The 21,475-nt window shown below is 35.1% G+C and overlaps 1 protein-coding gene and 1 pseudogene across 6 annotated transcripts in view; both read left to right on the top strand.

Annotated features, from left to right (window-relative positions):
- Window positions 1-9,751: 9,751 nt before the first annotated feature.
- The window catches only part of LOC114300867 (exocyst complex component SEC6), a 50,248-nt gene continuing 38,524 nt past the window's right edge, over window positions 9,752-21,475 (top strand). For 3 of the 6 annotated variants that reach the window (XR_014332730.1, XR_014332729.1, XR_014332731.1), the window contains exons 1-9: window positions 9,761-10,067; window positions 13,064-13,102; window positions 13,279-13,367; window positions 13,515-13,605; window positions 14,342-14,431; window positions 14,540-14,619; window positions 15,004-15,096; window positions 17,593-17,619; window positions 21,204-21,311. Coding sequence is in view for 3 of the 6 variants with exons in the window: in XM_082874362.1 (XP_082730488.1) it covers window positions 9,939-10,067; window positions 13,064-13,102; window positions 13,279-13,367; window positions 13,515-13,605; window positions 14,342-14,431; window positions 14,540-14,619; window positions 15,004-15,096; window positions 17,593-17,619; window positions 21,204-21,311 (746 nt within the window). In the remaining 3 variants the exon portion in view is untranslated. Of the gene's footprint in view, window positions 10,068-13,063; window positions 13,103-13,278; window positions 13,368-13,514; window positions 13,606-14,341; window positions 14,432-14,539; window positions 14,620-15,003; window positions 15,097-17,592; window positions 17,620-21,203; window positions 21,312-21,475 lie in introns of all 6 variants that reach the window. The other 3 variants (XM_082874362.1, XM_082874363.1, XM_082874364.1) reach the window with 3 other exon arrangements.
- On the top strand, window positions 18,397-19,460 carry LOC145792525 (ribosomal RNA small subunit methyltransferase, mitochondrial pseudogene; annotated as a pseudogene).

Below are 21,475 nucleotides of genomic sequence, written 5' to 3'. Positions count from 1 at the left end.
ACATTGATTTTGACTTTGATATTTCATTAGAGTTAAAAATAAAAATAAAAAACATATGTATTAATTATGGTGAGGCGAACAGTTTCAAAAGTAGATTATAAATTTTAAAATGCAGATCAAACCAACCTATGGTTAGTGGGTGAATCGATGTAGATTGAACGATTTTAGTGGATTAGGCAGTATTTTACACAACCCTATCCAAAATAGTGTGACAATAACATCTTATAATTATGAGCCATAATGAAGGATTTTTTAAGTTTAAAATGAAAAGACCTTAAAATACCAAGCCATTTTGTATAGAATTTTTATATAAAAATTATGTTTGTATATCCAATTTGAATTTTGAGTCCTAAAATTAGACTCTAATTAATTAAATTAAGAAAAAAATGATTTTTTTTATTTTTTATTTTTATTTTTTTTGCTGGGTGAAAGAATTCACAAAAAAAAAAACAAACGAAACAAAAGTAGAGTGTTACAAACATAGTCTAGAGTCAAAACAGATAGCCTGAGAAATCTTGGGAGGAACCACTCCCATCCAAATCTTGAGGCCTTCCCAATTGATAGCCAATCGCTTCACATGAATGAATGAACAGGTCTAAACATCAGGAGTAAAAATCAAGAAAAAAAAAATACTTCAATAGGCAAAATGAAAATATAGTAAAACTTAAAAAGAAGCAAAGTATAACTTACCGATTTTATGCCCCATTTCATAGTGTGGTTCGGAAGGTGATATTTTTCGTAGTGTGGTTCGGCAAGGTGATATTTTTCGTCAAAAAATGGACGAAAGTTGATTTTAATAGTAAACTAGAAAAAATGAATTAATTATATTTTTTAGTTTTATAGTTGAGAAAATTAGTGAAACATCCCTCCTCAACTTTTAATAATAGAAGAGGTCCACTATGATTTTTTTTGTTAGTTTAGGTCTCTCATTACAAAACCCACTCAACTCACCCATACCAACACCAACACTGTAAGATAGACTAACAATGGCAAAATGATCGGTGTTCCTGTGAGGGTATTTATCACGAAAGATGGAATTGATGATCCGGAGATAAAACAATGTGTCAATATATGTAGGGTTTCAATGCAAACAAATGAACCCATCATGCCAACTATTTATAAGTATCTTGACCACCATTGCCAAGAGTCACCATTTGCTTTGGCAATGGTTACAATGCTTCCAAAAAGATATGAAGCATTGTGTCCTTCTAATTTAAATTCAAACACCCCCAGATCACTCCATTCCCTTGCGGGAAGGTTTGTTTGATCACCTACATCAAGAATTGATTTGGTGTGAGAGAGTCCACCATATTATGGTGTGAACACCTCTTATACCTTTATCTCCCACTTGAGCACACTATAATATTGGTGATAAAACCTGAGTTGGACATGTTTTGTCTTGGTATCAAAATTTTGCCTCATGTTAACTTTCATCTATGAATTTACCTCAACGTCTGATTGTGACTTGGCCATACGTGCGCACATTTTTGCCACCAATCTGACTATACGAATGTGCTCTCCCACTGACAATATATTCCAAATGACTTCAATTCACTATATTTCAAATGAACGGCATTAATTTTCAGTCCCGGGTTCATAGTCCATACCCAATCACCATTGATGACTTCAGCCACACACATTCCTCATGTGTCAACCTGCGCCGAAATTTTGTTAAGTACTTCCTCTAAGGCCCATTCTTGAAGGATTTCCTTAACACACCTTATCAACGACTTTTTGCTGATCAAGCAGGCAACATCATCTAGTCAGTACGTTGCATATCATGGACTTTACGTCTCGTGCTAACTATGATGTCTGTACCTTGTCAGTTCCTCTATCTTATTACCTAACCAAGCACACGTTTTCATGCAAGATAGAGTCGCAAAACATCGGTTATCTAGGCGTCCCCAGAGTCATCCGACTATGCTCTTATACAAGTAGCTAAACCACCTAGCTAGGCATTTTTCAATCCCATATTAGCTACATGTTCTCTGAATTTTTCTAGAGACAACCCTTTGGTCATAGGGTCGGCCACCATCTCTTCTGAGGATATATAGTTGACTTTAATTTCACATTTCTCCACTATATCTTGAATATAGTGGTAACTTACATCAATACGTTTTTCCTTAGAACTATTCGCTCCACTTTTTATTAATGAGATGGCAGACTGATTGTCACAAAACATATTGACCGGTCTAGTAGGTATACCTAATTGTAAACTGTCAACAAATCATTTTATCCAGACAACATTACTCACAACTATGCTGCAAGCTATGTATTCAGCTTCCATAGTGTACTTTGCAACACAACTCTGTTTCTTACTTAACCAAGAAACTGTTGTTCTACCAAACAAGAACACATGACCACTAGTAGATTTTCTATCATCTACATCTCCTGCAAAATCCATGTCAGTGTATCCTTTTATGTCTAAAGCACAAAAACCAAAACATAATTTCAAATTCTTAGTGCCTTTTAAATATCTAAATATTCTTTGGACTGCTTGCTAATGTTCCTTATTGGATTGGATTGAAACCTACTTACCAATCTGACTGCATGAGAGATGTCAAGTCTCGTGCTTGTCATAGCATACATTAGGCTACCTATTGCCTGAGCATATGGGACATCTCTCATTTTCTCAATTTCAGACTTAGTTTGAAGACTCATACTTTTACTAAGACTTTGTCCTTTGCAAACAGGTGTGCTTAAAGAATTACAATTATCTATATTAAATCTTTTGAGCACCTTGTCTAAATATTTTTCTCGATCTAGATATAATAATTTTGAATTTCTATCTCTTGAAATTCTAATTCCTAGAACATAGGTTGCAAGACCCATGTCTTTCATTTCAAATCTAGATGCCAAGAAAATTTTGGTTTTCATAATCATATCTGAACAATTTCCTACTAACAATATGTCATCCACATATAAAGACAATATTGCTAAGTTGTCATCATTTTTCCAGATATAAACACAGTGATCTAATGGACTCATAATATAGCCTATTTCTAAAATGACTTGGTGGAATTTCAAGTACCATTATCTTAAAGATTGTTTGAGTCCATACAGGGATTTCTTCAACTTGTAGACTTTATTCTCGTTGTCTTGGATCTAGAAACCATCAGGTTGCATCATATAAATTTCCTCTTTTAATTCTCCATTGAGAAAAGTTGTTTTAACATCTAACTGGTACAATTCTAGATCCATCCTAGCTACGATTGCCATTAGAATCCTTATTGAGACAAATTTTGCAACAGAAGAATATGCATCGACAAAGTCTATTCCAGGTTGTTGAGTGAATCCCTTGGCTACTAACCTAGCCTTGTATTTCTCCAAACTCTCATCTACTTTGAATTTCGTTCTAAGAACCCACTTGCAACTAATGGCTTTTTTTTATTTGGGAGATCAGTTAATTCCCAAACATTATTTTTCTTGATCGAGTCAAGTTCTTCATTCATTGCCTCAAGCCATTATGTAGCGTCACTGCTATTCATTGCTTCATTATAACTAATAAGATCATCTACTAAGTTATTAAGTTCTTCAACTTAAAAAACATAATGATCTTTAAAAAATGTAGATGGACGCCTTGCTCTCTTACTCCCACTTATCTCAAGATTCAAAGTAGGTAACACAACATCATGTAGTTGTCGTTTCCTCCCACTATTAGGTGGTTCTGGGAGAATCGATGGTGCTAGGGACAAAAAAAGAAGAGAATAATCATGATACTTCGGAGAGAAATTCAATTTGTTCAATAGGAGTAACAAGATCAGTGGATTCAAGAAAAATAGCATCTCTACTTTCTATTAATCCACGTTCGAGATGGTAAAAACAATAACCACTTCCATTTTCAACATAGCCAATAAACTTACATTCCCAAGTTTTACTTCCCAATTTATCCCATAGAGGTTTGGGAATAAGTACATGTGCTTTACATCCCCAAACTTTAAGATTTTGAACATTAGGTTTAGTACCATGCCAGCATTTGTAAGGAGTTAGAGGTTTGGCTTTTATTTCGACTCTATTTAATATGTACGCAGTGGTAGACAAAGCTTTCCCCAAAAAATGAATAGGAAGATCAGCATGAGCCATCACAAACCTTGTCATTTCCATTAGAGTATGATTTCATCTTTCTGCAATCCAATTTTATTGTGGTGTGTATGGCATTGTAAACAAATGTTTTATGCCATTGTCCTTATAGAAAGAATCCATAACTTCATATTCGCCACTTCTATCATTATTCAAGTGTTTAATAGACCGTCCAAGTTGCTTTTTTACCTTTAATTTATATTCCTTAAACTTTTCAATTGCCTTTGATTTGTGTTTAAGAAGGTAGATATGTCCATATCTTGAATAATCATCAGTGAAAGTAATAAAGTATTTCATGCCTCGACTAGTTTAGTTCTTAAAGGGCCACAAATGTCCAAATGAATTATTTCAAGTAATTCCGAAGATTTCCAATGTTTGAGAAATAGCTTGCTAGTCATTTTGCCTTTGATACATGGTTCACATATATCAAAATCATCGGAACTACTTTAGGCAATAAGTCACTTTTAAACATTCAAGACATTTTATTTTTATTAATGTGACCTAATCTTAGATGCCATAAATAAGAACTATTACTAGCAGAAACAGACAAATAATTAGAAATGCATACTTTATTATTATCAATTGGAAGAGAGTACATATCATTCACTCTTATACATTTCACTAATACATTCCCTTTCTTGATCAACACTGTGTTAAATCTAAAATTAATCTCAAACCCCTTTTGGGTTAAAACGGGAACTGAAATTAAATTTTGACGAATGCTAGGTACATAAAGCACATCATGAAGCACAATAGAAGTTCCATTAATAGAGAATTGACAGTTGTCAATGCCCAAAATATCACTATAGGAGTTATTGCCCATGTAGATTCTGTGTTCACCAATGTTCTTTTCAGTAAACTCCATGAAGATGTCTTTATTTTGCATAATATGCCTAGTTACAGCAGAATCAATCCACCATGAATTCAATGAAGGTTCAAGCACCATTGCTTCAAAAACGATCATGGCAATGGGATTATGATTTTTCTTCTTGTTCTAAAGACAAGTGGCTTTGATATGACATTTTTTACCGCAGTTGTAACATGGGCCAGTCTGATTCTTGTGATATTGTTGTTTTTTCCATCCTTGTTGATTTTTCCATCCTTTCTGGAACTTCTTCTTCCAATTTTTTCTTGAAAGAAGTTGTCTTTTTCTTGTTGAATGGTGTATGGGAATTATTCTGTGGTTGTAACGAAGATTGTGCCATCAACAAGTTAGAAGACAAAACTTCTTTAAGCCTCTGCTTCATTCGTTCTTCTTCCAAAAGCAAGAGTACAGGCAATGTTACCATTGAAATCTCTCTTCCACTAAGAGTTAAAGATGTGACAACATGATCCCAAGACAATGGAAGACTATTAAGTATGGTAGTTACTTGCATCTTGTCTGACAAAGGGTGATCAACGTTGAATAATTCTTTAGCAATTAATTCCATTTGATTAACATGATCACCAACACTATCATTATCAGTCATACGAGTGCTATTATATTTGTCCAAGAGCAATTTAATTTGAGTGTCCGATCGAACTCCATACTTACTTTCTAATACTTCCATTAATTGTTTTGCAATTTCATGTTCTTCAAAAAGCGGAATAATGTTGTCTTTCATATTATCTAACATAGTTGCCTTTGCCATTACATCATCTTCTATCCATTTATTTTGAAACCAATTAGAATCATTATCTGGTTTATAAGTGGATAAAGTGTGCAATATTCTTTCATGTGTAATAAGATAAGAAGTGTAGCATTTCTATGCTTGGAAATTAGTTCCGTTAAGCATCTCAATTCTTGAAGAATCCGTGGCATTTTTAATAGCCATAATAAAAACAAAATGTGTTACAATAAAAAATTCAAATGTGGATATTACAAACTAAAATAAACAAATAAGCAAAATTAAATACAACGACAAGTCAACAACAAGTCTTAATAAGGATAAGCCTTGAAGTTTTTGAGTCTGCCTCTATGGTAAAAAATCGGTTGTCTTGTCTTGGGTAAGAAGGATGATGAAAACCCAATGGCCTATTAAATCCAATACTTTGCTTATGAGTATTGTAAAAATAGTTACGAGCCTAAGTGACATGACGGTGCTTATTAAAAAAAAATTCTTTGGATGTTTTACTATGTAACACCCTTGGATAGCCTCCTTGTCTAATTATTTCTTCCAAAAATTTAGTACAATTGCCCACGGAAAATTTTTTCAAAGAATTCTGGAAATTTTGACTTTTGAATGATTGAAAACGGCCTTGAAATGAGCGAGAAGAGCCAAAAAACTGTTTGAACCAGGCTGCTACCGGTTCAAGGGCTGAACTGAACCGGTTGGGAATGAACCAGCGTGACATATGGGTCAATGCACAGGTCAGATGGACGCAGGTCGCACTGGGCAGATGGGCGCGGGTCCAGGCTGGCATGCGGGTCAGCGTGTTAGGCGGACCGCATCTCTAGGCCGCGCTTGGAGCTATGGGCTGCGCCTATGAAATTTGGCCTAAGAAAATTCTTTTTAATTCTTAGGCCCAAAGCTATTGACTTCCTTGTTGTAACTCTAATTTTTGGACCTTTTCTTTTAATTTTTGAAATTGGCCTAATAGATGGACTTTTCAAAACAAAGGCTTCAACGGTATTGCTTCACAGGTTGTCTTCTTCAGTAACGGGAGTCGACGACCACACACTGAAATTTGAATTTTGTGGATCAAATTTGTGTCGTTTTTCATAACGAAGTTCACCATTGTGATCAAAATTCTGAGAAGAACAAGATGGTGCTAATTTAGAGACGCAAATTGAACCAAAAATAATTTTATAAAATTACTTCCATCGGTATAATTCGGCCTCACTTTTGGCAAGGTTCAGAACAATAGCACTACCAACTGTTATTTTCTTTGGATATTTTTCTGGGAATACAACACGTTGGTGATGATTAAATAAGAAAACAAAATTAACCAATGCCGAAGATTGACGATCAATAACTTTCTGAATTTTTGGTAGAATTCGTTCGGAAAAATTTTGTTCTTCCAGGCTGTAATTCGTCATCTGTGTATTTGTGTAAACAAAGCTCTGATACCTCTGTAAGATAGACTAACAATGGCCAAAAGATTGGTGTTCCCGTGAGGGTATCTATCACGCAAGATGGAATTGATGATACGGAGATAAAACAATGTGTGAATATATATTGGGTTTCAATGCAAACAAATGAACCCATCATGCCAACTATTTATAAGTATCTTGACCACCATTGCCAAGAGTCACCATTTGCTTTGGCAATGGTTACAATGCTTCCAAAAAGATATGAAGCATTGTGTCCTGCTAATTTAAATTCAAACACCCCCAGATCATTCCATTCCCTTACAAGAAGGTTTGCTTGATTACCTACATCAAGAATTAATTTGGTGTGAGAGAGTCCACCATATTATTATGGTGTGAACACCTTTCATACCTTCAAACACCTAACACCCACCTCTCTCTCTCTCTTCTTTTTTTTTTGTTGAGAAAGGCGAAGATGCGACAATATCGAGACGAGGTGAGGTGAGACGACAATAAAGGGTGGTTGTATTGGTGAGGGTCGCCGGAGAGTAGAGCCAGTCGTAGGTTGATAGTTTTTAGAAAGAGAAAGATTTAGAAGTGGTGAGTTTGGTAATAACTTTTAAAGAGAGAAAAGAAGAAGAATAAGAAGAAAATGTGGTAAGTTTGGTAGTTTATGAATTTGAAGAAAAAGAGCTGGGTTTGGTAGTTTATGAAGTTTGTTGATAGATCAAATAAGTAACAAATAAATTGTTTATTCTTTATTTTTTGAAGTTTCTATGTGATAATTCATCTGGTTTTCTATTGTTTTTAATTTTCTCTTGACATGTTATTTGTGAATTGGAGCAGTGATATAATTTTCTCTGGATATATTTGTAATTTATAAATATCTCTGGATTAGATTTATAGATTGGGAAAATTAATTGTAATTTATGGAATAGTTAGCTAATAAGATTTTCTCTGTATTTTTTCGATTTGAATATGTTTTTGTTTTTGTTTTTGTGATTTTCAAAGTTAATTTAAGTTTATAAGGTTAGTTTGTAATATGTGTATGGTTTGTAAATTTCTCTGAATTATATATTGTGAATTAAGCAAGTTGTTTAGTTGTAGTTATTTTAACATAGATAAATTTTAGATGCTTTATTTGTTAAGTTTGAGAATTTATCTGTTGTGTAATTTTCTCTGGACATGTTATTTTGTGAGCTGGATAATTTTGATTTGGAAGTTCTCTATGCTTCTTATATGTTTTTATGTGATTTCTAAATTTCTTTGAATTCCACATACACACAAGAGAGTACTAAATGTGTGATAGTTAGAGAAATTTTATTTCTCTAGAGCAAGTGGCTAGTGAAATTTCACATACACATGAACAAACATAAACTCAGATAAATCCATATTTTAAGGGGATGGTAATGTGTCCAGTGAAATTCAAATATATGATAGAGTACTAAGTAAAAGCGTGATGGCCAAAGAAAATGAACATGACAGATAAATTTAACCCAGATTTTTAGTCAAAGAAAATCAACTGAATACAAATTTCTCTGGCAATCATATGAAGAGAAATTTAGCCTAGGTTTTTAGCCAAAGAAAATCAACTGAGCAATGGATAATGCTGTTATAAATTTCACTACAATGACAGAGAAATTTAGCTCAGATTTTTTGCTAGAAAAAATCAACTGAACAAGGGGTGATGCTTTTACAAATTTCTCTAAAATGACAAAGAAATTTCAGTTTTACAAATTTCTTTGGCCATCACATAGAGAAATTTAGCCCAGATTTTCTTTTCTCTGTATTTTGAAATTTCTCTGAATCAAAATTTCTCTGAAAAAATGCTGAGGGACACCAACCATTATGAAAATATTGCTTGTCCTTTATCATATAAAATCTTAATATCATAAATCTTAAAAATAAAAAAATAAAAATCTCTTTTATATTTTGACTCAATTTTCCTTATTATTCTCTACTACTATAATTTGAACAATTTGATCATTATACTTTAAATTTAATTTTAATTTAGTCATTCCTTTTAAATTGTTATTAATTTTGCCTACGCATATATCTTAAAAAATTGACAAGTATCTTAAAATTGTCAATTTTAACCTTCAATTCGAACAGAATGACCAAATTAAAACTATACTTAAAATATAAGAAACAAATTATTCAATTTAAAGCTATAGAAAGTAAAGTAAATTTTGAATCAAATTACAGGGGTGAAAAGCATAATTAACCCTAGAAAACATTACAAACTCTAGGGATTAGTTTGGATGAAAATGGTAGAAAGTGACGAAAATGAAAAAAAAAATAATAATAATTTTTTTCTATGTTTGTTTAGAATGAAAGTGGTGGAAGTTACAAGAAAGTTAAATTTTTTGTACAACTCATAATAGCATGGTAACTAAACTTGTAATTTTTTGCAAAAAACATCGAAAAATATAAAAAAAAATTAAATTTGTTATAAAAATAATAACTTATAATTGAAATTCTTATTTTCTAGTAAAATTTGCATCCTAATCAAATTTATATAAGAAAATATACTTTCTTTTTCACTTTTACTTTACTTTTTACTATTTTAACTTTTCATAATTTGTTTATTTCTAATTAAAGGGAGCCCAGGGGATAAAATGATGAAAAAAAATATTTAAAGGATCAAAATGTAAATAACCCAATTTTGAGTGGGGGGAAAGCAAAGCAAAGCAACCATTCATGTGGGCGTGGCAATCGCGCCATCCATATCGTTTTTCATTCCAATTAGGTGCCGAATAAATCTAACTGTGATTTTGAAAATGAAATGAAACTATATACATATACATAGGGGTGAGAGAGAGAGATGAGTGTATAGTTGGTGGCAAAGATGATGGGTGAAGATCTGGGCATCGAAGCCAAAGAGGCTGCTGTACGCGAGGTCGCAAAGCTCTTGCCTCTTCCCGAACTCTTGCAATCCATTTCATCAATCAAGGCCGACTACATTACTCGTCAACAGGTTTTTTTTTTTTAAAGCTTTTCTGGGTTCGTCATTGTTTTAATCATTCTTTGAGGGTTGAATTAGTTCTTCTGTCTGTTCAGATTTGGAATAGATCGATTTTTAGTGGTTGAATTGGATTTGATCTGGTGCAATTTTATATGTTGGGCTGAATTAATATCAATCACGATTAACATAATATATTTTATTTTGAAAAAAATTACAATCTTCAGATTTGGAATAGATCGATTTTTAGTGGTTGAATTGGATTTGATTTGGTGCAATTTTATATGTTGGGCTGAATTAATATCAATCATGATTAACATTATATATTTTATTTTGAAAAAAATTACAATCAATCCCACATTTTTTACATAATTACATTGACTGCTCTCAAAGTTTTAATTTACATAACACTTAGCTCATTTTTCATCGATAATTTGTTAGTTATATGAATAGAAAAATATATTATCATTTAGTTTGTTTATTTCAATGTCTATCCACCGTTGACATCAGTTTCGGTCACTTCAATCATACTAAAAGGAAGATTAGTATAATTATTTCAGTAGTGTGGAGCTAGCTGTATTTTTTTCCAAATCTTAAGAGAGGTGAGTGTAATTAACCCATTTTCTTTTGTATGTGCTCTGTTACTTGTGGATATCTTTTGCTCAATTGACTGGGGGACATGGTCTTGGTACTAGAAATGTGAGTGTTATCAAGTATAGTAAGTGATAAAACAAAATGACAAAAAAAGATTTATGTAGTCGATCTCACCCCATTGGGACACAACTTAGTTTGGTTTGATTCTTCAAAATAGAGTAATAGGATCATTGCAACCGTTTTTACCAAAAAAATAGGCTAATACTAGTGATTTACATTTTGAAACAACATACACTATAATTCCAAAATGAGGAGTACCGGCTGGTAGCCTGCCTAGCTCAGCCCACTTTTTTGAGGGGTTGAAATTGATTTTTAAACCCATAGGGTTGTGCTAGGATGAATTTTTACGCCAGTCTATTAATGGGCCAGGTTTGGGAGTATTCCTTGCTGTCCAGACCGATTATTGATATATTATATTAATTAGATGTATATATATTACATGTACATATATTAGTTTGTATATGCATTATAATTTATTTAGTTTAGTTTTTGTTTACATACAAAAATGCACTTAAGATGGAAAATGCACCCATCTAAGTTTGTACTTCGGATGTTATGGCTAAATATGAAGTTTTTGTGTCAACTTGATTATAAAGTTATTAGTTTTTAATTTCATAATATTTATTTTTATTTAATAGATGCACCCATCTAGTTTTTTTTTTTTTTTTTTTTTTTTTTTGGTATTTTCTAGCATAGGCCCGGCTTAAGTGAATGCCTACCCCATTGATATCGACCCAAGGTGATCCCACAAATAGAAGGAAAGAAATCAAGTATAAATGAACTAAAATATAGAGAGAATGGAGTTTTGGTTGGACAAAATTAAAAAAATAAAGGCTCATAATGCTTTTAGAAATGTGTTATTACATGATTAATTTGAAGAGTAGTAGACTATTTATAGGATATCTAATTGTTGAAATCAAATTGCTCTCATGTTTAGAAGTACCTTAAATTCTAAGAGTGTGATTTGTATAAGCCTATCCCTAAATGTAGTGTACTACGTTCTTATTCCCGTTCCTTGTATTGGGCATGGTTCACATTCTAAGTAACTTAGCTTGCTCCTACATTTGTTTTTGTACTGCATACTGGTATTTTTTATAGTAATCTCCTGGAACACCTCTCTTAGATAATGTTCCTCAGCCCAGTTTTTACATTTATCTTATTTGCTGTTTATGAGTCTGCCCTTCGTTTTCTCAGTAAATGTCTATTCCTTATCAATTAATTACCTTTACTTTCCAAAAAAATCTCCATGCACATCATGAAGTATACGCAAGAAAAAAATATATATTTTTGTTCTTTAGGATTTGTTATTTGTCTTAAAGTCGGTTCAAGAGTTTGTCATGATTAATTAGCCAAAATGTGATCTTGTAATATTTGAACCGGTGTGTGCTGAATCATATTATGGACATGAATGTTACATTGTAGATTTTTTGGTAACTTGGTATAATGGTCTTGGGTCATCTTGAGGTTGGACTTGATCTATTGGTTTTAACATGCTTAGAACTTGAAGGCCCTTAAATATTTGTCAAATCAAGTGTGTGTGGTTCACTTAAGGCATGTGCCTTGGGTTGTAATTTTTGCATACAAGGCAATTGATTTATTATTTTAACATATTGAGGCTACCTTTTTTGGGGGTAAATTACACTTTGTACCCCTACACTGTACATCAAATCTCATTTGTGTCCCTCATTTTTCAATTGTAACAGTCAACCCCTTGTACTTTTGGTCTAGTTGCAATATAGTCCTTCCATTAGTTTGGTATTAAATTGTCTAATGAAAATTGTCATGTGACCATCACATGAGGTATCTTTAAGGGGGGAAAATGTAATTTTCTTCTCTTTTCTATTTCTTCTATATTTTTTTAACAATATTTTCTCTTTGTAAAATATTTTCTAAACCTACTAGGGAAGGGGTGGTTGGTGGTGGTGACTTTAGAAAATATGGTAGATTGAGAAAAAATGTGGAAAAATATAGAATAGAATAAGTAGAAAAGAGAAGAAAATCACAAATTTTCCCTCAAAGTGCCTTATGTGAGGGTCACCTGACAAATTTTATTAGGAAATTTAACAACAAACTAATGGAAGGACCACATTGCAACTTGACCAAAATTGCTAGGGTTGATTGTTACAATTGAAAATTAAGCGACCAAAAGTAGGATTTTATATAAAGTGCAGGGGTGCAAAGTGTAAATTACCATCTATGGCTACTTTCCACACTCCACACCTTCCCCAAACCTCTTGGTGTGGCGCTGGTATGCAAGGGGTGGGGGTGGTGACATTGTCTTAGATGTGTTATATTTACATTCTACAAGAACTTTTGGGTTGGCTACTGAATTTTGGCCATGCGCGCTCTAATGTCAGGCAAATGATGCACAACTCAGTACAATGGTTGCAGAACAGGTACTCTCAGTTCTATCTTACAATTCAGAAAAATGGTATGCATATTGTCAGTTTGTGGGCCGTGTTTTTCCTCTTGGGTTCTCCATCTCTTGGAAGGTTTATAGTGCTTATGAAGCTTTAACATGATTATACTTCCATAATCTTATGTTTTACTGAAATTATATCTGGGGCTGCAGGTTGAGCAGGCACAAGCTGGGCTAGAATCACTTTCCTTGTCTCAAAAGACAATAAACCTTATTCGTGAGAACTTCATTTCTATTGAAAAGTATGTTTTTGTCAAGGCAATCCAAGTCAATATAATAACTTTCTAGAGGATTTTATCTTTTTAACTGCTTTCTTATAATTGTTTGGCGCTCATGCAATATGACATGGTTAGCTTGATGCTCATCTGAGTGCTTGTTGTGTGGACCAGGCTGTGTCAAGAATGCCAGACATTAATTGAAAATCATGATCAGATAAAGCTCCTTAGCAATGCAAGGAATAACTTGAACACAACTTTGAAGGTAAAATTGTTTTCTTACTTTTAATATATAAGATTTCTAGTCATAATTATTGCGTACGATTATGTATGTTGGATGTGTACATGCATTTTAGGGTAGATCGATAAATTGCATGCTTAAGTGTTGCCAATGGGGTAATACCTATGAAGTAAAGACGCAGACACTAGACACGGTGATTTCAAAAAAATGGGGACACAAACACGTTGGGAGACATGGCAAATTATTATTATTTTTATTATTTATGTAGATTAATATTATTCTACCAAATAATCAAAATTAATAAAAACTAACATTAATTCAAAATATATATAAACCACTATATTTAAACATATTAATAGATAATCCATATTTGAACACACGTGTCCCCGTCGTGTCCCCTAGAAAAAAATAAAATAAAATAAAATAATTTAATGCCATGTCTCCACCGTGTCGCCTACAAAAAATAAATAAATAAATAAATAAAAAATAATAATAAAATAAAATAAAATTAAGGGGATCCCGTACGTGTCCCTGTGTCCGACACTGCTACGACACCTATTTTGAAGTGTCTGTGCTTCATAGGGTAATACCAATTATTCAATTGACTGGTTGATGTGGTATACTCTTATGGAGGGAATGGGAGGCATTGGATTCACATGCTGTTGGTGGTTATATTGTCAAACCTTTTCAAGTGAAAATGGCTTCCATGTGACTTCCTTTTAGCTGAGTAGTGGTGTTCTATCTTCTTGCTTTCTTGTAGGATGTGGAGGGGATGATGTCAATTTCTGTTGAAGCATCTGAGGCACAGGATTCTTTGAGTGATGATAAGGAACTCACTAACACATATGAGGTAGAGCAACTCTTATCACAATTGGTCTGGAGTTGAGAAAATCCATCATTATCACATATGGAGTAATAGTTTCTTGTTCTTTAATGTTTAATCCTGAATTTTTCATAGAGGTTAACAGCTCTTGATGGAAAGCGGAGGTTTGCATTAGCAGCTGCAGCATCTCACAAAGAAGAGGTTGGCAGACTAAGGTCAGAATATGCTCCTTTAAGTTCATTATGGTTCTCATAGTTCTTAAAGTAAATTCAATATGAGCAACAAGTTTTTATTAGTTGAGAAGCTCCCTTGATACACTATGCAAATTTTAACTATTCAGAAATAGTTTTATTAGGATCAGGAGCAAACTTGATTTTGCATTCTTGTGCCGCTGTTCTCTCAGCGGCTCATCCATTTCGTACCACCTGGTTTGGAAATAGGTATCTGGTGGTGAACAATGGCTCATTTTTATTTTGGTTAGTGTCTGTGAACCTACTCATCCATCCTTAAGTGTCAATAGGAAGTAAAAGGTGATTGCTATCTTTTTGCTACATAGCGGACCCCAAAATGTTGGATTTAAAATGTGGAATGTTTCTCAGAGAATATTTTGAGGATGTGGATCGCACTTGGGAAACATTTGAGAAGACATTGTGGGGTCATATTTCCAACTTCTTCAAACTTGCCAAAGAAAGGTAGGTATACTCATCTTTATCTGGGGAATTTTTAAATTTTGGTCTTCACTTCTTGCATCGGAAGAATGTTCATCATCTCATGCAACTGGATTTTGTTAAGATGCTTTTACAAATTTTCATTTTATGGTCAAGATATCTGTTTGTCTTTTGAATACAATTTTGATTACCTGAGATTAAACTTGTCATCTGCTCATTGTGCTGACCTAGAACAGTATTTGGCTGAAGTCTTTTTCTCTTTTAACTACAGAAACGGAGGCATAAAAACTTGCACACACAAAAATGTGAATAGGTAATAATTAATGTTTCATTGAAGCATAGGCAACCTTACCTCTGCATGATATCATTGAGGAATTTGTGGTTCTGTAAGTACTTGCATCGTTAATTAGCCAACTTTGAGTCAGATAAGTGGATCAAGAAATTCTATGCAGCAACTTTGTAGCATACTCTAGGTGCTGTCATCTATGGACAATTCAGATTAATTGCCAGGTGTGTTTCCTTTACTTATTTCTGATATGGTGACTGTTGGTCAATATGTTCATTTTTTTTTTGTACGTTGGATGCTCAAGTACTCATCAGAAGGCTGGCACTAAAAAGGGATTCTTATCAGCATCTTGGTCATTATTCATTAACGTTTCATAAGTGTTTTTAGATGCAAAATCTGAGATGAGTCTGTTCCAAGCCGCACGTGATGTAAGACAAGTGTGGGGTACACTCTTTGCTAAGTAGTGAGCCCAAAGTTAATAAGCTGCAGCAACAAACAGATCTAGTTCTAGGGCTGATTTTAATTGGTTTATGGAGGCTAGAAAGTTGGTAAAATATGGGGATGCAATGGTTTCAAAAGGTGTAACGAAGGGGTGGATTTAAGAGTTTATTGATGGATGAAGAGAATTTTGGGACTGTTCTGGGGCTGTGAATAACACCCTTGAACATTAACTAGGATAGTATGTGTTCTTTTAGGTATTAGGGTTGAGTGGTCATAACGGGCAAGAGATTGAAGTTGTGAAATAGAATTTGTCGGGTTAGGAAATTGCTTAAAATAGATCTGGTTCTAGAGTTGTGTATGTTTAAAAAAGTGAAGAAAAGTAAAGAAGAGAAGAAGGAAAAAATTCAAGGCATTGAACCTATATCCCACATGCATCACTCTATCCCAATGGATCCTTAAAATGCTTCACAAATTCTCTAAAGCATGTTCTCTCTCTTTAATTGGAAGCATTGCATAGCTTTAGATATCCTTTTAAGAACTCCCATTTCTAATAGAGTTCTAACTTTCAAAACCTGTCTAAAACCAGATAACACCTTTATGAAAGCCCAAAAACATAGCTCAATCCATATGAACACTCATGGGCAATCCCTACAATCCCTATCTTGAGAATTTTAAAATCACCAAAATACCCTTGACATGTGAAACATAAAAACCAAATTAATTCTCTACTAAAGCTAAAACCATAATTCCAGCCTTAAAATCATGCCAGTTTTCAAAGTTGTGTTCTCCTTGATTTTACTTTTTCTTGTTCTTCTTTTGGACTACATAAGCACACTAGTGTACATGTAATGTGTCTCTAGGAAAAATTTTTTTGATTTTAAGTAAACTAATATGATAAATGTTAAAATCTACTAATCTCAATCTTTCTAATTTTATTTATTGTGCTACATCTTTCTTAATATGGTTCAATTAATAGTTTTCTGGCACATTTTGGTGATCGAAACTTAGGAAATTTCGTTAAAATCAATGGAACCAATTCTAACATTGTCTTGGCAATGTGTGTGACTGTAAACAAAGGGGACTATTCACTTTGGTGTACATTATGCTTTTAAACTAATATAGCTTTCCTGCTCATTCTGCATTTCAACTGCCAAAGTTTAAGCATGCAGACACTTTTCCATATATGAAAGTAATATAAATGTTAAGGAAAAAGTTTGGCAAGACAGAGCACAAAGAAAAAGCTTAAAAAGACAATGCAAGATAAAAATTTAACAAGGCAATGGTAGTGGTACATTGAAAAGTGTCTCAATAATTTGTTTTCCTTACATTTGTATTATTCTTACCAAAATTATTACTTATAAATGAAGAAAATGTTAAAAGGAAAAGTATATATTTTGTGTCTGGGAGGGAGGCTGAGGAAGCGCTGATGCTTCATCTGTGGAACATCTTCAATTGGAAAAGTATGTTGGAATTGAGAATGTAGAGTTGCAGTTGGGGCATAGGAGGTAGTCGACACAATTGGGACTTGAAACAAATGGTCAATATGTAGTATTAAAAGGCATTTTTTTGTTCCTCATAATAGAATGCAACAGCCACTTTAATGGTAGTTTACTTTTTGCTAGTTAATGTACTGGTGTAACTTTACATAATTTATTGCAAAATAATTATGCTACATGGTCTGTCAACATCAATTGTTAACTATATCCTGCACCCGTAACCTCCTTACTAATCTCCTTTATGTCCCTCACGATGCTCATGTGTGCTAATTTCTCATTATATGCCTTATTTTGCAGCCCACAAACTCTGGTTCGTGCTTTGAGGTACGTTTGAATCAAATGAACTGTTTAATTTACTGTGCAATGTGGAGTAGTTTTGATTCTATTGTATAAGGGATACTATGCTTACATAGAATTGTGGACTGAAATATCCCAAGGAAAATGATTCATGAACAGAATTTTTTATATCAAAAACCCATCAAGAATGATGTGGCATTGGTCTTTTTGAAATTTTGAACTACAATGGTGGGTGTTTTGATTTGAAATGAAAGAACCAAAAAAAAGCCACATCATTCTATATGAACGTTTTGTACAAATATTCTGTTTGCGGAGAATTACTCATATCTTAATTCCAAAATTATTGCATAAGAGGATGTCTTAATCAGGCACACCTCATATGATATGGTTTTGCACTATACATAGAATATGTTCTATCTTACTTTTGTTCGGGAACTTACAAGATATGGGTTCCATTCTTCCAAACTTGAATGTATTATGCAATATTCTGCTGTATATTTGTTAGAATTTACCTACACCTACCACCACCTTTACCTACACCTACCACCACCTACTACCACACCTACTACACCTACCACCAATTTACCCTCACCTACTCCTCACCTACTACCCAAACCCTCTCCTATATAATGAGTCACTCTGATTTGTAATATAAGATATAAGACATCAATCAATCATATATCAATCAATAATACATACATTTTTACATGGTATCAGAGCAAGGTTGAGAATTTAGTGATTCCGCTTCACCGGCGGACGGCAGCCTCGCCTTGGCCGTCCGCCGGACAAACCCACAATTTCTAATTCTCTCTCTCCTTCCTCAACAAACTGATTCGTCACCCAACCCGTGAAGCAACGGTCCAGATTCATCCAAAACCCATCTCAGTCTACGTTTCAAGACTCATCCTCGGCCTGCGATTTCTTCATTCAAAGCCTAGTCGTCGGAGTCGCTACAACTTCAGAGACGACGATGACAATATCCGAAAGAGAAAAGAAAATCAAGAAGGTCGCATACATCTGTTGAAAAGCAGGGGTCAACACATTCTCACCAACCCACGAGTTCTCGACTCCTTCGTACGAAAATCTGATATAAAATCGACCGATACGGTGCTTGAAATCGGACCCGGCACAGGAAATCTCACTCTCAAGCTCCTCGAAGCTGCCCAGAAGGTCGTAGCGGTCGAAATTGACAAGCGAATGGTGGAGATTCTCCACAGTCGCGTTGCAGAGAATGGGTTTGGGGACCGACTTACTGTTATATGCGGTGATGCGTTGAAAACAGAATTTCCAAGGTTTGATCTTGTTGTGGCCAACATTCCTTATGGAATATCTTCGCCTCTGGTGGCTAAGTTGGTGTTTGGGTCGCACCCATTTCGGAGCGCAACGCTTCTCCTTCAGAAAGAGTTTGCAAGAAGGCTATTGGCTAATCCTGGAGACTCCGAGTTCAACCGTTTAGTTGTAAATGTGAAGCTTGTCGCTGATGTGAAATTTATTATGGATGTAAGCAAGAGAGACTTTGTACCCATTCCAAAAGTTGATTCGTCTGTCGATAAAATCTGGCCTAAAGCGCTGAAATTCCTGATGTGAATCTTCACGAGTGGTGGGCTTTCACAAGAACATGCTTTTTTCTCTCTCCCACTTTTCTTTTTCCACCACCCACACCACACCATCCCTTTCTTTTCTTTTCTTTATTCTCCACTCACAAAACATTATCATCACCTTTTGCACCTCACCCGTTGCTCCACTTTCTTTCTTTTCTTTTATTTTCTTTATTTATTTATTTATTTTATTATTAAAAAAAAAAAAAAAAAAAACACGGAGGAAGAAGACGAACTGCAAACTCATTTTATTCATATCGGGCCTCACCCCGATCACCATTTTACACAAAAAAAAAAAAAAAAAAAAAAAAAAAAAATACAAACAAAACAACCACACCCACAGTGGGATTTTTCTTTTCCTTCTCTATTCTACTGCAGGTCTCTTCTTCTTACTTTTATCTTGGGCGTCCCGTGCCAGTCCGGTCTCCGTGTTTCCTTGTCCACCGAGCACGTTCACTCCCCCATACTCCTCCACTGCAGCATATGGAGGACCTCCAAATCGGAACATCACGGTGGCCTTCCGCTTCAGCTCCTTATTTTCCGCCTTCAGCACACTTATCTCTGCTCGCGCATCCTTATACATGCGTTGGAGCAGAGCCAGCTGGGAGTTTAACTGCTGCACCTCATTTGCCCTACTCTGCAGCCGGTTCGACAAGTTTGTAACCGCAGTCATGGTTTCCACACATGACTTTAATGTATACTGATTGGCTTCCACATCCGACTGCACTGCCATTCTTTGCTCCACAGACCGCATCGGAAAGTTCAGCGGAGTAAACTCCGGGGCACTCGGTTGATGTTCCAGTGCCACCGCTCCAGTTCTCTCTCTTGTTGACTCGTTGAGGTCGGGAAAGAGAGTGAGCAGACTCCGGGAAGACGAGGCCATTTTCTGGGCAACTGAGTGTTACAGACTCTCTCTCTCAGCACAACGAAGAGTTTTTCAGACTCTCTCTCTCAGCACAACGAAGTTTTTTTTTTCAGAGGTTTTTCGCAGCTTTTCTCTGCCTCAGCCTCAGCCTCCGTCTTATAGCCGAGGCAGCCACGCGCATCGCGCGCCTCTTGCCACCAGCCGACAAACGGGCGCGCAAGCCAAGGCGCCCACGTGCCTCGCCATCATGTCCGGCACACCTTTTGATGAATTGGGCACGCCTTTTTAATGACACGCCTTTTGACAACATTGGGCACACCTTTTGAGGGTGCCACTTTTCCAACGGTCCGACATGACCCTATAAACTGTCCCGACATTTGATTCCGGTTAGCTTTTTCAAGGGTCCGACAAGACTCTGTAAACTGTCCCGACATTGATTCCGGTTAGCTCCTTTATGGGTCCGACAAGACTCTGTAAATTGTCCCGACATTGATACCGGTTAGCTTTTTCAAAGGTCCGACATGACCCTATAAACTGTCCCGACATTTGATTCCGGTTAGCTCTTTTATGGGTCCGACAAGACTCTGTAAACTGTCCCGACATTGATTCCGGTTAGTTTCTACAAGGGTCCGACAAGACTCCGTAAACTGTCTTCTACAACGGTCCGACATGACCCCATAAACTGTCTTCTACAACGGTCCGACATGACCCCGTAAACTGTCTGCTACAACGGTCTGACACGACCATACCGTGTCTCCTATCCTGTTTTATTTTATTTATCAGTTTATTTTTCTGTTTTGTAACTCTCTCCAAACTCAAGTTGGTTTGTGTCTAACCTCCTTGAGTTTGAGGGGGGCTGTTAGAATTTACCTACACCTACCACCACCTTTACCTACACCTACCACCACCTACTACCACACCTACTACACCTACCACCAATTTACCCTCACCTACTCCTCACCTACTACCCAAACCCTCTCCTATATAATGAGTCACTCTGATTTGTAATATAAGATATAAGACATCAATCAATCATATATCAATCAATAATACATACATTTTTACAATATTGTAATTGATTCTGTGCTTAATTTTAGTCCACTCTTACCTGATTATTTAAATCTTCTTTCTCCTGTTGTTTCCATTAGGGTTGTTGAAATGCAAGAAGTCTTTGATCAGCAACTTGCAGAGGAAGCAGCTGAGGCTGAGGGAGCTGGAGCAATGGCAACAGTTGCAAATCCTCGTAGAAATGCCAAGTATCTGCCTTGATCGCTTTTGTGCATTGGTTCTCTACATGATAATGTCTTGTCTTCCCATTAAATATCTTCATTTTTTGATTCTGGAAACTATTCCAGATGTATCTTCAAAATTTTTTGTGCTTTTTTTTTACTCAAAGAGGTTTCATTTTGTCATGTTGGTG

Source organism: Camellia sinensis, chromosome 6 (genome assembly GCF_055761805.1).
Source record: "Camellia sinensis isolate YWXY chromosome 6, ASM5576180v1, whole genome shotgun sequence".
In the NCBI taxonomy this organism is placed as follows: domain Eukaryota; kingdom Viridiplantae; phylum Streptophyta; class Magnoliopsida; order Ericales; family Theaceae; genus Camellia; species Camellia sinensis.
This window is presented reverse-complemented; position numbering and strand designations above follow the sequence as displayed.